The sequence below is a fragment of the Panthera leo genome, chromosome C1 (assembly GCF_018350215.1).
Source record: "Panthera leo isolate Ple1 chromosome C1, P.leo_Ple1_pat1.1, whole genome shotgun sequence".
Lineage (NCBI taxonomy): Eukaryota > Metazoa > Chordata > Mammalia > Carnivora > Felidae > Panthera > Panthera leo.
In genome coordinates this window covers 79,837,526-79,854,665 of record NC_056686.1, presented here as the reverse complement: position 1 = coordinate 79,854,665, position 17,140 = coordinate 79,837,526, and the positions used below count along the sequence as shown (strand labels likewise).

At 41.5% G+C, this 17,140-nt stretch overlaps 1 protein-coding gene across 2 annotated transcripts in view; it reads right to left on the bottom strand.

Annotated features, from left to right (window-relative positions):
- Window positions 1-15,301: 15,301 nt before the first annotated feature.
- ABCD3 (ATP binding cassette subfamily D member 3) overlaps window positions 15,302-17,140 on the bottom strand; it is a 75,218-nt gene continuing 73,379 nt past the window's right edge. For both annotated transcript variants that reach the window (XM_042952928.1, XM_042952929.1), the window contains one exon: window positions 15,302-16,848. In XM_042952928.1, the coding sequence (XP_042808862.1) occupies window positions 16,771-16,848 (78 nt within the window). In that variant the 3' untranslated portion in view covers window positions 15,302-16,770. The remainder of the gene's footprint in view (window positions 16,849-17,140) is intronic.

Sequence of the window (17,140 nt, the reverse complement as noted above, 5' to 3'; positions counted from 1 at the left end):
AACCAGAGGGAAGGAGAAGCCAGAAGACCCCAGGAAGAACACCTCTGGAAAGTAATAAAACATTGATATGGTGGCACAGCGGGAAGTAATTAAAGATTATCTGTTATGATAATTGCGGCAGATAGAGCAAGGTAAAAAAAAAAAAAGGCTTTGGGACACTAGAGAGAAAAGACAGTAAGAAACAAACACAGCTCTCTGATTGGCTCTGCAATGAACTATATTATACATTCATCAGAAAGCAAATGCTGATTATGAATTCAAAATGATTTAACTGGGGGCCACCTGGGTGGCTCAGTCGGTTGAGCCTCTGACTCTTGATTTCAGCTCAAATCATGGTCTCGCGGTTCCTGAGTTCAAGCCCCACACTGGGCTCTGTGCTGATAATGCAGAGCCTGCTTGGGATTCTCCTTGCCTGCCCCGCCCCCCTGCCTCTCTTAAAAATAAAATAAACTTTAAAAAAACATAAAATGATTTAACTGGAATTTGTGCTACATTCTATTCGTTGCAGAAGTGTTCTATAAATGGGCTCAAGACGGTCCCTGTAAATTAGCCTATAATGGCCTGCTGTTTCTTTCTTCACAGCAGTCTAGGACCATCAGCCCAAAGCCCACCAGTGCCAAACTCAAATCTTCACACATCCATTTGCTTTAAATATAGTAAAAAAAACCAACAACAACAACAAAAAACCCTCCCATATTTTTAGCCAATTAGAGCATACTTACTGTACATAGCCCATGAAACTGCCTTGAACTTCTGCCAACCACAGACGAGACAACACTACAGCTGTAAGAGACCCAAACTCCTGCTGTCCTTTGGAGCAGTTGCTGCTGAACGGCATTACCTAGACAGAGGAGTCCATTTGATTTTCCCTCCCCCCGCCCCTCCCCCACCGGGGGTCCCCTTGTCCTGTTCCCCTCATGGGTGCTGGTCCTACACCACCATCTCTGGAACTAATTTCTCCTTAGTTCTGTCAGTTCTTTTGGGTTTTGACCCTGCTACTGGGAGGAACTTCCCTCTCAGGCAATTGTGTTCAAGCACCACCCAAATAAGGTTTGCGTGTTACTGCCTCTCCTGATCCTGTCTCCTGGATTGACGCCCAAATCTCCCAACTTATCGTAACAAATTACAAACGTTTCCACGTTCAAGAGGAGGCAATATAGACTTCACCTCTCCACACTGTAAAGAGTATGTGGGATGGGATATATATTCAGGGATCCATTCTTGGAAAAATACAATCTGTCACTAAGATCCATATACAAAAATTAACTGCATTTCTATTCAGTAGCAACAGTTAGGAGTATTAAATAGATACAATTTATACCAGGACACGACAAACATCAGATGTCTAGCAACACCAGGACACGACAAACATCAGGTGTCTAGCAACAAAGCTAATGGAAGATGTGTAAGACCTCTACACAGAAAACTACCAAATGTTACTGACAAACATTAAAGAAGTCTTAAATGGACAGATCTATCATATTCAAGGATTGGAAGAAATCTACAGTTGCCGTTTACATAGGCCAGTTAGGTCAAGTTGGTTAATTGTGTTTAAGCATTTATGTGGGTTTTTGTTTGTCTATTTTTTGAGAAATGCTCATTGTCCTAAAGTCTGTGTTGTCTGATCTTAGAACATTTAGGTAATAAGGGACTTATACCCAGAATATATAAAAATCTGTAATATCACTAGGACAATTTATAAAAGCTGGCCCAAAGATTTATATGGCCACTTCAAAAAAGAGGATATCCAAATGGGCAATAAACACGCAATGGAAGTTCAGCCTCATTACTGATCAGGGAAATGCAGAATGAAACCACAAGATTTGCTGCTGATGGCTAAAAATACGTAAGTAAAAAGAAAAAAGTAAAAAAAAAACCCACTAGCAATATCAAATATTGGCAAGGACTGGGGAAACTGGAATTCTCATATACTTAACGGTGGGAGTGTAAAAATGGTACAACTGCTTCAGAGAACAGTCTGCAAAACATAACAAAGCTGAACACATTCCACTCCAAAATTGCACACACATGGGCACCAAAAGATGTGCATAAGAATGTTTATTAGGGCTATTTGTAATAGCCCCAAACAGAAAACCCAATGCCCACCAATGGGAAGGTGAATAAAGTATGGTCTATTCATATGATTAAATATTATACAGCAATAAAAATGAGGGACCTCTTGCCACATCTACAATTTCATAAGGTTGAAGAACAGAAGTTATACACAGAAGGGTATCTAATATATATGACATATATTAGATATCATATCTAATACATATCAAAAACAGACCAAGTAATTTATGTGACAGAACTGAGAATAGTGGCTCTTAGGGGCTGAGAATTAGAAGGCAACAGGAGGGTGACCTTTGAGATGTAAAAACGTTCTATTTCTTGATTTGGAGGGTGATAATGAGTATGCACACTTTCCAAAAACTCATGGAGCTTAAGACTGATGGACTTTGCTGCCTATGTATTATGCTTCAATAGAGTGTTTAAAATTCATTTTAAATGAATTTAAATGGTTTAAATGATTTAACTCTCAGTGGAGGATGTGGCAGACCAAAGGGGGTGCCACTCCTGCGTGAGCTACAGACACCAGTTCCATGTGGAATTGCCTCACAAGGTCATGTTATTTGTACAAGAAAGGAGACCACAGGGAATGCTGATTCCCCAAGCCATGACCCCGTGAACAAGGCAGAGCAGGTTCCTTTTATAAGCACTTGGGATGAAGATTCAGAAGGTCAACGTAACATTATAAGGAGACTGAGACACTTTCTGGCACTTTCTGATTCATCTGCTCAGGTGTTTTCCTCAAATGTTTCTTTTTCTGTTCCAGCCGTTTGTTAGTTTCTAAAAGGTAAGATGGACAGGCAGAAGCTTCTAGGAGTTTCCTGAGTTCAGGAGGTCAGGCTGGTGACAAAACCCGTCCTCTAGTTTTACTCTGCTCCTCATCCTTCAGGGGCACAGGCCAAAGGGCCATCTCCCGCAGCTACTTCCTGCCTGACGTGTGTGACGTCACAGGGGTTAGTAGAGGAGCAGAACTGTTTTCCCGGCTAGTCTGAGACATGCTTGTGTGTCACTGGGTTTAACCTGTAGCTGTTCACACCCTTGTGTTAGTACTATCTGCAGTTTTGCAGCCTCCATACGCTTGACCCCAAACTACCCAAGAGTTGGGTATGCAGGGTCCAAAAACTGATAAGAATAGCAGGATTATTAGTGACCCCAGAGAAGAGAGGAACCATGTGATCCTGAGTGGGTAGTGCCATTCTGCACATTCTGGAGGGTCCTCCTCTTTGGTTGAAGGTAGGTAGGCAAGCTGCCTGATCAAAGATTTTCTTAATATTTACTTCTACTACAGCTGAGGTATTAATCCAGGTACTACATGAAGTATTAATTACTGCACAGACCTTCCTCCCACTAACAGGTAGTCCACAGACAGTGTAGTATCTCTTACTTAAATTCACCAGAGAATTTAATTCCCAAGAGTGCCCTGCTGTGTTGATAGTTTTAGATACCCCTAGAACGACTGTGACAAAAACTACTATCAGGAAAAGCATTCATTTTGAGATCGTAAGGCTAAAACATCGCACCCAGTCTCTAGAACCCAATGGACAAAGAGAACCAGAAAACTATCCATTTACTGTGCTAACTACGATCTGTGGCACTCGTTATTGAACAGTCGCAGAGAAAATGATTTCACCCACTCAAGGGGTGAGACAAGACTGAAGAAACCACATCAGCAGAGCCAGTATCGTTCAGATTGAAACTCTCAGAGTTCAAACCTGAGAACCTCTATCCATGGGGGCTTCACTTACCTCGTGGATGCAGAACAGAAGTTACAGGCCTGTAAGTGACTCATACCTGTACTTGTGGTCATTTGTTTTGGGAGCGCCTCCTCCTGAGTTTCTGGTGCCGGTGCCTTTTTCACTCTGGAGTGGTGGATCCAGGCCATGACTCCCTCTAATTTTATTTTATTTATTTATTTTTTTAAATGTCTATTTTTATGTTTGAGAGAGAGGGAGAGAGAAAGAGCAAGCAGGGGAGGGGCAGAGAGAGAGGGAGACACAGAATGTGAAGCAGGCTCCAGGCTCTGAGCTGTCAGCACAGAGCCCAACGTGGGGCTCAAACTGATGAACCGTGAGATCATGAACTGAGCCAAAGTCAGACGCTTAACCAACTGAGCTACCCAACTGAGCCCCTCCCTCTAATATTAAGGAAGAATGTGTGGCTAATACTACTAGGTGGAGCCCTGTCTAGTTGGGCGTAACTGGTCCTGCAGCAACCCATTTTTCCAACTTTTGAGGTACACCTTCTCCCCAGGTCCATTGGGTGAAGTCCAATTTCAGTAGGTAGGGGGAGGTAAAAGCTTCCATACTCGTTGAGTGTCTCCACCACTTGTCAAAGGTTAATTATATGCTTAATAGCCAGAGAACCCTCTGGGTCTGGCAGTGAGGAGGAGTAGTTTGTAGGAAAGGGCCTCCCATACGTCATTTTTTTTTTTTTTTTAGTTTATTTATTTATTTTGAGGGATGAGCAGAGAGAGAAAGAAAGAGAGTGAAAGAGAGAGAAAGTGGAGGAGGGGCAGAGAGAGACAGAGAGAGAAAATCCCAAGAAGGCTCTACACTGTCAACGCAGGGCCTGACATGGGGCTCGATCTCATGAACCATGAGATCATGACCTGAGCCAAAATCAAGAGTTGGACTCTCAACCCACTGAGTCACCCAGGCGCCCTTCCCATAAGTCATCTTGAATAAGCTAAGTTTTAGTTTACCTCTTGAGGCAGCCCTTATCCTAGAAAGGGATATTGGTAATAATAGTCTCAACCAAGTTTCCTGTGTCTCTTGGCACAAACTAGCCAGGATCTTTTTCAGGGTTTTTTAGCCTGTTCTGTCTTTCCAGGATAGCTGCTCAGAGCATGCAGTGGTTCCCATTCTCGGCAGCAGCTGACTGACACTTATGAGCCCAATTCAAAGACTCACTCTAGCTCTCAGCTTCCTGCTCTGGGCTCTGCAATTACCTCCAGGACAGAGCATCTCTAGCTTATCCTTCTGAGCTCTAGGCCTTTCCTTGATCTCGGCTAGGTAATTCTTCACTATATGCTGGATCTAGGATGTTTTTAAGAGGTTGCTTCTTTATATTCTGTCCAGGCTTTTAACTTATTTTCAGCAAGTCTTATCAGTTCTACCTTCAAAATACATCCAGAATTTTACCACTGCTCACCACACTCACTACCACTACCCTGCCCCAGTCCTCAGGTCCTCACGGCCTCTTATGTGATTATTGTGAGGACCTCCTCACCCACTCCTCTGCCTCTACCCCTGTGTGTGCAGTCCATGCCTCAACACAGCGGCCCGAGGGAGCCTATTCAAACCTAAGTCATATCATGTCACCCCAATGACTTCCCATCAGACAAGAAAGTCAAAGTGCTTTCTGTGACCAAAAAGTCCCACATAATCTAGGCCCTCATTGCTTCTCTGAACCCTTGACCCACTGTCTTATTACTTTTGCCTCTTTAATGTTTCATCAGGCGTTAGTAATCCAGTGCTGCATAACAAAGCATCCCCAAGTCTGGTAGTTAAAAACAACAAAAGCAGGGCACATGGGTGGCTCAGGTTAGGTTAGTGTCTGCCTCTCAGTTTCGGCTTAGGTCATGATCTCACAGATTGGGAGATCAAGCCCCACATCAGGCTCTGTGCTGATGGTGCAGAGTCTGCTTGGGACTCTCTTTCTCTCCCTCTCTCTGACCCTTCCTCACTTGTATACTCTCTCTCGCACAAAATAAGTAAACTTAAAACAAATTTTTTTTAATGAAAAGAAAACATCAAAAGTCATGTTTTCCTTTGGTCAAGACTTCAGGAAGGGATCAGAAGCACTTCTCAATCAGGGTATTCAAGAGGCCTGCACTCAAGGTATTATCTGGAGCTACAGCTGTCTGAAGGCTAGACTGGAGCTGGGATTAGACCTGCTTCTGTGATGGCCCACTTACACACTGGCATATCAGCACTGGCTATAGCCTGGGACCTTTCCTCACACTGCCTGGGTGTCCTCAACATCACAGCAGTTGGTTTCCCTTAGGGTGAGTGATCCAAGCAATCAAGGCAAAACCACAATGCCTTTGCTGACTTGGCCTCAGAAATCACACATGGTCGGGGCACCTGGGTGGCTCAGTCGGTTAAGCGTCCGACTTCAGCTCAGGTCATGATCTCACAGTCCATGAGTTTGAGCCCCACGTCGGGCTCTGTGCTGACAGCTCAGATGTTCTGTCTCTCTCTCTGTCTCAAGAAAATAAATAAACGTTAAAAAAAAAAAATTAAAAAAAAAAGAAGTCATACATGGTCACTTCTGTTGTGCTCTTTCATCATACTGGGCCAGCACTAACTCAGTGTGACAGCCAATTATATAAAGGTATGAACACCAGGGGGTGAGAATAGGGAGGCTGCCTATCACACTTTAACAGGCCAGGCATGGCTGCCTCATGACCTTCACACTTACCACTTCCTTCTGTTTAAAATGTTCTTCTCCCGATGTCCATATGGCCAGCTCCCTCACTTCCTTTACATCTTTTTAAATATTATCTTTGGGATGCCTGGGCGGCTCAGTCAGTTAAGCATCCGACTCTTGATTTCAGCTCAGGTCATGATCCCACAGTTTGTGAGATCGAGCCCCACATCAGACTCTGTGCTGACAGCACAGAGCCTGCTTGGGATTCTCTCTCTCTCTCTCTCTCTCTCTCTCCACCCCCCCTCTGCCCTTCCCCTGCTCATGCTCACTCTCTCTCTCCACCCCCCAAAAATAAATAAATAAACACTAAAAAATATATATTATCTTTACAGTGAGGACCGTCTGCCCTCCCCACCATCTAAAATGGAAACAAATACCTATACTTCTGCATTGAACACAAGTTCACTTTTGAGACCTTTGTGACCAGAGCAAACCTAATCACATGCTTGAATCCCACTCAAACAGGTCTGTCTCTTAAAAACAGGTCTGTTTTTAAGATTATCCTAAAGGGGGGCGTCTGGGTGGCTCAGTCGGTTGAGTGTCCAACTTTGGCTCAGGTCATGATCCCACGGTCTGTGGGCTCAAGCCCCACGTCAGGCTCTGTGCTGACAGCTCAGAGCCTGGAGCCTGCTTTGGATTCTGTGTCTCCCTCTCTCTCTGCCACTCCCCTGCTCATGCTCTGTCTCTCTCTCTCTGTCAAAAATAAATATTAAGGGGCGCCTGGGTGGCTCTGTCGGTTGAGCGTCTGACTTCGGCTCAGGTCATGATCTCGCAGTCCGTGAGTTCGAGCCCCGCATCAGGCTCTGTGCTGACCGCTCAGAGCCTGGAGCCTGTTTCCGATTCTGTGTCTCCCTCTCTCTGACCCTCCCCCATTCATGCTCTGTCTCTCTCTGTCTCAAAAATAAATAAAACATAAAAAATTAAAAAAAAAATAAATAAATATTTAAAAAATTTTTTTAAAGATTATCCTAAAGGGGTTTTGCAATTGGCAAAATTAGGAATCCAGATGCGGCAAAACCAGCCATTCCCAAATACCCACACAACTGTTTGTGGGTCCTTGGTGGGCCAGCTGACATAATACTATTTTCCTTTCTTGAGGAAGACCTCACTGCCCCTCAGACATCATAAACCCCAAGTACTTTACAGCTTCCTTCAAAATTTGGGCCTTTCCTTTCAATACCTTATATATCCCTTGCTGGCTATAGTATTTTTGTGATATACAACACCTCAATAATCAGAATTACCAGTGATGATATTATACCAGGACCTACTAGAACTTGAGGGATTTCATTTAATTTCTAGAACAGCCATAGCATTTACCCATACAAGATAACCTAAGAAGGTTTATCATTGCTTAGTTGATAATGCTTCCCAAACCAAATAAACAAGCCTAATTAGTCAAAGACTTCATTTAGATTTTGAATTTGGGGAAGTTTGTAAAAAAAAAATATTGGAAGGTTCTAAAGCCCATGTCTAAGTGGGATCACAGATCATTATGAAACTTTTGCCCAAGCTGGTAATAAGAGATTCAACAGGAGGTTATTAAGAAGATTCTGTTTTCTTAAATAATCAAAGACCTGATAAAAACAAAGCATAGAAACCATTTTTCCTGGGTAGATAAAGAAAAATCTTTACTTATTGATTGACTGATTTGAGAGAGAGAGAGAACACGAGAAGGGAGAGGGGCAAAGGGAAAGAGAGAATCTTAAGCAAGTTCCACGCTCAGTGCAGAGTCCAACGCAGGCCTCAATCCCATGATCATGACCTGAGCTGAAATCAAGAGTTGGATGCTCAACCAGCTGAGCCACCCAGGCGCCCCAAAAAACACTTTGTTTATAATTTTTTATCAAGAGTGAATCAAATTCCAACCTATGCCAGTATATATTTTTAAGTTTATTCTATTTTTTTTAGTAATCTCTACGCCCAATGTGGGGCTCAAACCCATGACGCCAAGCCAAGATCAAGAGTCACACGTTCCTCTGACTGAGCTAGGCCAGGTGCCCCTATACCAGTGTACTTTTAAAACTCACTCATTCCATGGGAAAAGATATTTGCAAATGACATATTGGACAAAGGGCTAGTATCCAAAATCTATAAAAAGCTCACCAAACTCCACATCTGAAAAACAAATAATCCAGTGAAGAAATGGGCAGAAGACATGAATAGATACTTTTCCAAAGAAGACATCCAGATGGCTAACAGACACATGAAAAGATGCTCAATGTCACTCATTATCAGGGAAATACAAATCAAAACCACACTGAGATACCACCTCATGCCGGTCAGAGTGGCTAAAATGAACAAATCAGGAAACTATAGATGCTGGTGAGGATGTGAAGAAATGGGAACCCTCTTGCACTGTTGGTGGGATGCAAACTGGTGCAGCCACTCTGGAAAACAGAGTGGAGGTTCCTCAAAAAATTAAAAATAGAACTACCCTATGACCCAGAGATAGCCCTGCTAGGAATTCACCCAAGGGATACAGGAGTGCTGATGCATAGGGGCACGGTACCCCAATGTTTATAGCAGCACTCTCAACAATAGCCAAATTATGGAAAGAGCCTAAACGTCCAACAACTGACTAATGGATAAAGAAGATATGATTTATATACACAATGGAATACTACTTGGCAATGAGAAAGAATGAAATCTGGCTATTTGCAGCAATGTGGATGGAACTGGAGGGTATTATGCTAAGTGAAATAAGTCAGTCAGAGAAAGACAGATAACCTATGTTTTCACTCATATGTAGATCTTGAGAAACTTAACAGAAGACCGTGGGGGAAGAGAAGGGGGAAAAAAAGTTACAGAGAGGGAGGGAGGCAAACCATAAGAGACTCTTGGATGCTGAGAACAAACTGAGGGTTGATGGGGGTGGGGGAGAGGGGAAAGTGGGTGATGGGCATTGAGGAGGGCAGTTGGGATGAGCAGCGGGTGTTGTATGGAAACTAATTTGACAATAAATTATATTTTTAAAAATGTTCAATTTGGACTCCATGGCCATGCACAGTTTCCCATGGCTGACCATCTTTAGAACCTCCCAAGATTATAGTCCTAGGGAGAGAATACAGTAAGGAGTCTGGAATAGTAAAGAGCATGTGGTAAGCACTAAAATAATGTATATTGAATGAATAAATATTGAATAAATCCAGGAATGCCCAGTAACCGGCCCACAGAGTCTTCAATGGTAGTGACTGAATAAATAAATGATTAAATGGTAGAGTTATAAATAAATCAATAAATCAATAAATCAATAAATCAATAAATCTCATTCATTCCCATCTCAGTCCTGATCACACATAAAACTCCTTTCCAGAGATTCCTTTTTCACAGGCTTTCTACAATTTTCTTTTTAACTTCAGATTTTATCCTGAATTTTCCCTCTCCTATACAACCAGTCTCATTTTAGGACAAGTTACTTTCTTTCTCCTCAACAAAAATGTATTTCCATTCCTCATACCTTTCTTACCAAAAACACATATCTTACTTTCCTTGCATACAGAGTTATTTCCCATATTATTTCCAGTAGTCTTAGTTACAATTATTAGAATTCTAAATGCTTAGAGACTTTAATTTCTAGTAAAAACTAAGTAGTAAAGCAATTGTGAGCTGTTACACCAGAACTATTTAGGTCAGCAAATTTCTGGATATATTTCATCATTCCTAAAAACATTACTTTTCACAATACCATTTTTCATAAAGCATAAAATATGATTACTAACAGACCCAAGTTATTGTTAGTTTCTCTGTAATAGGACAAAAGTGAATAAGCTTATTTTTAGTGATCAACGTTTCCATATTTTATCCAACTTATATATCCAGTGAGTTCAACCCAGTTTATCATCTAATCCAGCAAAGATTTAAAGTTTTAGGTTACCACAGATTTTGGAAGCCACTCACAAGTTTACCTACAGGCCTTTTTATCTATTCAACCTACTTGTTCTTAATGATTTCACAGACAAAAATCAACCATCACTTTAAGCCATTTTTATTGACAAGGTGCAACAGATGCACCATAAATTCAGGTAGAATAAAAGCTGATTACTGTAATAAGTTTGATGTTGATAACTCCAAAAGATATGCTGATGCTCAACAAACTTGGATTTTAATTTACAAGAGATTATCACAGATCATGTGAACTTGAAAAGCATTTGGATTAGTTTATATTTTGGAGTTCTAGAGTGCCCAATTTTTTTAAGTTTATTTGTTTATTTTTGAGAGAGAAGAACAATCAGGCGAGAGGGAGAGAATCCCAAGCAGGCTCCTCGCTGCCAGCACAGAGCCCAAGACAAGGCTCGATCTCACAAACCGTGAGATCATGACCTGAACCAAAATAGAGAGCAGGTCACTTAAATGACTGAGCCACCCAGGCACCCCAACAATGCCCAATTCTTACAAGCACTTGCCTTTAAATCAAATGGAGTTCTTTTACAAATTACTTTTAACAACCATCCGGAGGTCAAACATAGCACACTTAGACACAAAAACCTTATTAAGATTTGTACTTATCCTTGATGACCAGTAAGTCTATGGAAGCCGTGGGCCAGGTTTGAACAGGGGTGCTTTAGTAATTTGGGCCCTGTTTCATAGGTCAAAAGCTCCAGAAATCTTTTGGTCTCTTTTTCCCGAGACTCTTCTTATATTTTTACTGGAAAGGCTATTGTCCTGGGTGATCCGCAGAAAGAAGGCAGCCCCAGTATCAAGGAAAAAGCCAACTGGCTCTTCTACTAGGGCCACAGGTGCTCCTCGTGGAGATGAGGATCTGATTTTCTATGAGGGGCACCTGGAATGATTTGGTTTTGCCCATCCCCTCTCCTTCCCCGGGGCAGTATGGGCAATCCCATTCCCAGCACTCCTCGTGCTTACAATACGCACACTGACTGTAACCCTATCTTGTCTTTGGTATCTTGGTCCCACGATTGGGACTAGGGACACTCACCCATGGGGCCTTCCTTTCTTCCCCTGAGTTACCTCATGCAGACTGGAGCCACTGCCACAACGGCAGTCTGTCTTCATTTTCTTGTCTTCTTCTTCACCCTCTGTCACATATCAGTTATTGAATACCCTAAAAGCTGTCTCTGTCCACTGAGTGGAGTTAGTGTTGGGACCTATGGCCAATTTTTGAAGTTTTCTGCAGATATCTGGAGCACTTTGAGATATGCAATAGGTATTAAGGGGCGCCTGGGTGGTTCGGTCGGTTAAGCGGCCAACTTCAGCTCAGGTCACGGTCTCATGGTCCTTGAGTTCAAGCCCCAAGACGGGCTTTGGACAGCTTGGAGCCTGAAGCCTGCTTAGGATTCTGTCTCCCTCTCTTTGTCCCTCCCCTGCTCGCACTCTGTCTCTCTCTCAAAAATAAACATTTAGGGGTGCCTGGGTGGCTCAGTCGGTTAAGTGTCTGACTTCAGCTCAGGTCATAATCTCACAGTTTGTGGGTTCAAGCCCCGTGTCAGACTCTGTGCTGACACCTCAGAGCCTAGAGCCTGCTTCAGATTCTCTCTCTCTCTAACCCCTCCTCCACTCACACTGTGTGTCTCTCTGTCAAAAATAAACATTAATTTTAAAAAAAAATTTAAAAATTAAAAAAATATATTAAAAAAAAGGAAGAAACGGGTATTAAGGACCACTTGACTACCTTGGGCCTCAGGGTCCCAATTTGTATGCATTTTTACACAATCTCACAGCCTCTCTGGGAAGACTGATGGGTTTTTAAACAACACAACAATGTCAGGTATCTGAGACAAATAGACCAACCAGGTATCCAGGCCCTAAATGAGCCCTCAATAGATTGTTCCCGCTTTGCTGGGCCGGTGCTTCCGAGTCCCTAAACAGCCGGCTGCTGCAATCCTTCAACCCAGGGATGATTAGGCTGGATTTAAAGGAGCATTCAATCCCCCAGCTTGACTTGAACAAAGTATGCTTGACTAACGAGATTTTTTTTTTTTTTTTTTTTTTTTTTTTTTTTGCCGAATTACCCACATTTTGTGAGACAACTTGAAGAGTAACTCTTCTAGCTGTGCTGTGGGATCAGCACCACTTACCTCCGTGGAAGGATCTTCTGAACAGAAGGCTCAGTGTAGCTGCTGGGTCTCCCAATGGGGCACTGAGGCCGCTCCAGCAACACAGGTTGAGACAGTTAGGGACTATGGAACAGGCTCCAAGTGAAAAACCTTATGCACCGGGGGCTGTTATTGTTAAACTGCTTCTGTTACAGAGCAGAAGGAGACTGTGACCACGACGTAGCCCCATATACAAGTCTGGCTTAACACAGAAGACTCTCGCTCCCAAAAGTGCCAAACTGAATTGCCTGCCAATTTCGACCAGTAGGGACACGGCCCTTCCAACCAATCAGGATGAGGTGGCTTTTTTTTCTCTTATTAGTGGATTGGATTGGAGCGGGAACTTTATGTAAGCCTCCCTCTTTATAAGGTACCTCCCTTCAGCTAGACCTGTAACACCTGTTAAAACCTTGCAGGTGGCTTTGACTTTTGGGTCCAGCCTCGTCTCTTATGCTGTAGGGTAACACAGGCACCAACAAGGGAGAGTCCCCCCAAGGAATCCTCGCTTGGCCCCAATAGCCTGGGCAGCTGCTGTTACCCACTGCTCTGCCCGTGGGAAACCAGGGAACTGAAATATAGAACCTCAGAAGGACGAGAGTGTCATCTGGGTCACCAAATCTGTTACAGGACCAAAGTTGGTCCGCTTCTTGGTGACCTATAGACAGACTGCACCAGATGGGAGTTGCCTCACAAGGTCCTCATGTGCACAAACAATGAGATCACAGGGTGTAATTTCCAGAGCAGTGACTCCCTAAACAAGAGAAGACAGGCTCCTGTTAGTAGGGATTGGGATGAACATTCAGGGGATTTTACCATTATAATGAGGCTGAAGCATTTTTTGATTCATCTGCTCAGGTGTCTTCTTCAGATTTTTCTTTTTTCTGTTCCAGCATTTAAGTTAGTTTTCAAAAAGTATGACTGAGGCAGAAGCTTCTAGGAGTTTGAGTTCAGGAGGTCAGTCCTGAGTTCAGGGCCAGTGACAAATGGGCAATAGGAAGTGTTTTAAAATTGATAAATCTAGAAATAGCTGTAGAGCATATTATTTTAAAAATAAGAATTACCACAAAACAATTAAAAATGGTTGCCTCTAGGGGTGAGGAGGGGACTGTTTTTCAGTAATTTTTGGTAGATTTTTTCCAAGTGACATGCATATGTTTATAGGTCAGAACATTTCAATGACTTGCAAAGGAAAAATAACTGGTGTAGGTAAAAATGTAAACAGTTTCCTACAACTAACAATGCTCAAGTCCATCTGACAGAAGACAATTCACTCCGCCTTTAGGCAAACTACACTTTTAAACACCAATTTTAAAAGTGTGAAAATTACATAAGGAAATGATACAACCTATAGTATCACTACAGTTTTAAGTCAAATGCTAATCATTAGGAGAGGAGGAAAAAGGTGAAGGGTGGCAAAATATGCCGCTCCAAGACATGCTTACTTCGGCATAACGACAGTTGCGATCTAAAGACACAGAAAAAAAACAGGTACAAGAAGGGCACTTTGACTCCGCCCTTTTTCTTTCTGAAAACAAGCTAATACTTGTCCTCCCCATTCTGAAGATGTCCTCCCTCAACCAGAAGGAAAGTACCATCCTCATTCAAGGGCAGGATGTTGAGACTGAGAGAATTCTATACAAAACCTTTTTTCTTGGCTTACTCACATACCTTATCTGCTTTTCCACAGCTGCCTCTCTTTGTTCAACCCAGTATCAAAGCCTTTAGGTTATGCCACGTCTTTGGGTCATCTCCTTATGAGGGCTTCTGTGCAACCGAAAACTTGTATTAAATAAATCTGTTTCTTTCCTGTTCGTCCGTCTTGTGTCAACTTAATTCTCAGGCCCAGCCAAAAACCCAAAGAAGGGGAAGGTAACATTTTTCCTGCCCTGCAGAGGCAAACCCTAGATACATGTTTATTCCATTAATGCATAGCAAACAACCTTAGTTGTTTACGTCCCTATTTTCTGTTGTATGAAAACTAGAAGCTTGGTGTTAGAACGGAGTGATACGCTTGGTACGCAATAGTATGTTGCTCCTGGATAAAACTTATCCTTTGGCTTATTTTTCAGATTAAACTGCTATTTCCCAGTGCAGCCTATAGTCGATGTTACAAGGAACTATGATGAAAAAGATGTTCCCTGTTCAATCATGTTTTAGGAATGTTTGGTTTCTTTATTGTAGATCTTCTCAGAACCATCATTACGTTAATGTAATGGTGATTCTCCAGGAGAAGGATATTCCTCTATGCTTCAAATGGTGAGGTGCTTTAATGTTTGTTAAATTTTAAAAGGAAGACAAAATTTTAAAAAAACCCAAAATGGTTTTTTGATGGTAAACATCCATTACAGAAGGGATTAGGAGGCAGCTATTAGGTTTAGGGTAATCTTGAAATCTGAAAATCTAAAATTTCCTCCATAACTTAAAATCTTTCCCAGGACTGATATCTTTTAAGGTCTCCTGGTTATTTGGCAGCATTTGTGAGGTACACTGAAGTTTGTAGTTTAACTTTTTTTTTTTTTAAGTAATCTCTACATCCAACGTGGGGTTCAAACTCATGACCCCGAGGATCAAGAGTCACATGCTCTACTAACTGAGCCAGCCAGGTGCCCTGATACACTGAAGGTGTTATGGTGGTTTTTCTAAAAGAGAAATTCATTCTGTTAAAATCAAATTTAACAAAACTTTTTTAAAAGAGACATTGGGTGCTAAAAGAGATTTCTGAATGTCAATTTATTTTTGTGTTTTTCAAGTCAAGATTATATGAACTATGTATGAACTACCCAGTTTTTAGATAGCAGAATAAAAAGAACAAGCAAAGGTTGTACAGGATATCTGATTCTTTTTAATCTGAACAGAAAATAAGTAAGTATACAAGTTTGCCAAAGAGAGTGGTAAAAACTGAAAGTTACGTATTATGGAATCAGTACATCAAGTTTTACTTTGGTAGCCGGTGATTCTCATAGTTAATTCTGCAAAAAACCAAAATCAGTTATACAGAAATAAGAATATAAAACGCCCCTTTCTAAACCCTAGTTTGATAAAACTGATTTCATATCTAGCTTATTGAGAATATTCAGTTTCAGTTTTCCCTGTGCAAATAATACAAGTCATTAATGTGGTTTGGTGAGCTGAAATCAATTTCTCTTAGGATAGTTCAACATAATAACCCAAATATAAAAAAGCTATTCAAGATTCACAGAGATAAACCAGTGCCTAAGAAACATAATTCACCCATGTGCATAATCATTTATAACATATTTCTCCAACATAAAATCACGGTCAAAGACAGTGATAACATTGCATACTCAGTGCATTACTTCCTGTAGTGCATTCCTATGGCTCATCCGGAGTTTAATGCCGTGTAACCACCATACTTCTAATGAATGGGTTTCTACCATACACAAATCCATCCGATTCTTTTTAAAAATCTAACACTCTTAAAGACCTTGAGCTTGATATATAAGGACTTTGTGTTTTAATATCCCAAACATTGGGAAGATCAGGTGTGAAACATAGTAACCACCCCTTGTAAGCAAGACTGCACATAAATTTTTGTTATATCACCACAAAGAACCCTCAAAACAACTCAATACTGCAGATCGAGAGGGGCACATTTATGATTTAGCCAAAGAAAATTCAAATGGCTTTCCTGGAGTCAAATGTACCCCAAGACATATACAAGGAATGAGTGTAGTGGTGGCAGCTAAAGAAATCTGCCACCGTGTAATAAATGCTATTATGCATTGATGTTGTACATTTTGATAATACACTGATTTGTTTCCCACTATCATGGAGCACAAGAAAATGAAACTCAAAACTATCTTGTTAGAACAGGATAAATGATGACCCCAGTTTTTAATAGGGTTCTTCACTGAAGGAAAAGATAGAGCCATCAAAGTCAAATTAGCTGACTTCAAATGGTTTACATCCCAGGATGAATCAGGTTACACTGATTTAAGCCCAATTTAATTTAGGCAGGTTTTTAACCACAAGAATAAGGACATTCTTAGTACATATTAATAATTAAACCAACATATACACAATTAGCAATCTCCTATATAATATTAATTGTAACAACTTGTTCTCAATCATTTCATAGCTAATTTGTTGCTTTGTTTAAAAACAAACAAGCTCAACTTTATTTTACAATGTACTGTGTATTTCTAAGTGTGTTCTGTAATGAATTCATTGAAGCAGTACAGCTCTCTGGATTCTAAGAGCCAAACTCAACTGTATCTTCTGTTATCTGTTTGAATTCATAATTGCCTCTCCCATCCATATGCAGGTAGTACTGTAGGAAAGAAGCAGGGGAGAAAAATCAATGACTAAGAGAATTTCCTTTTTGTCAGCAATTTATGTAGAGATTATTATGCAAGAGTACAATTGGGAATTACTTTAAGCTTTACTAAAACCTTCAAAAGTTTTATACACAGAAAGGTAATAAGACTAAATGAAGACGTCTTATCTTTTTAAAAATAGCAACAGGGGCGCCTGGGTGGCGCAGTCGGTTAAGCGTCCGACTTCAGCCAGGTCACGATCTCGCGGTCCGTGAGTTCGAGCCCCGCGTCAGGCTCTGGGCTGAT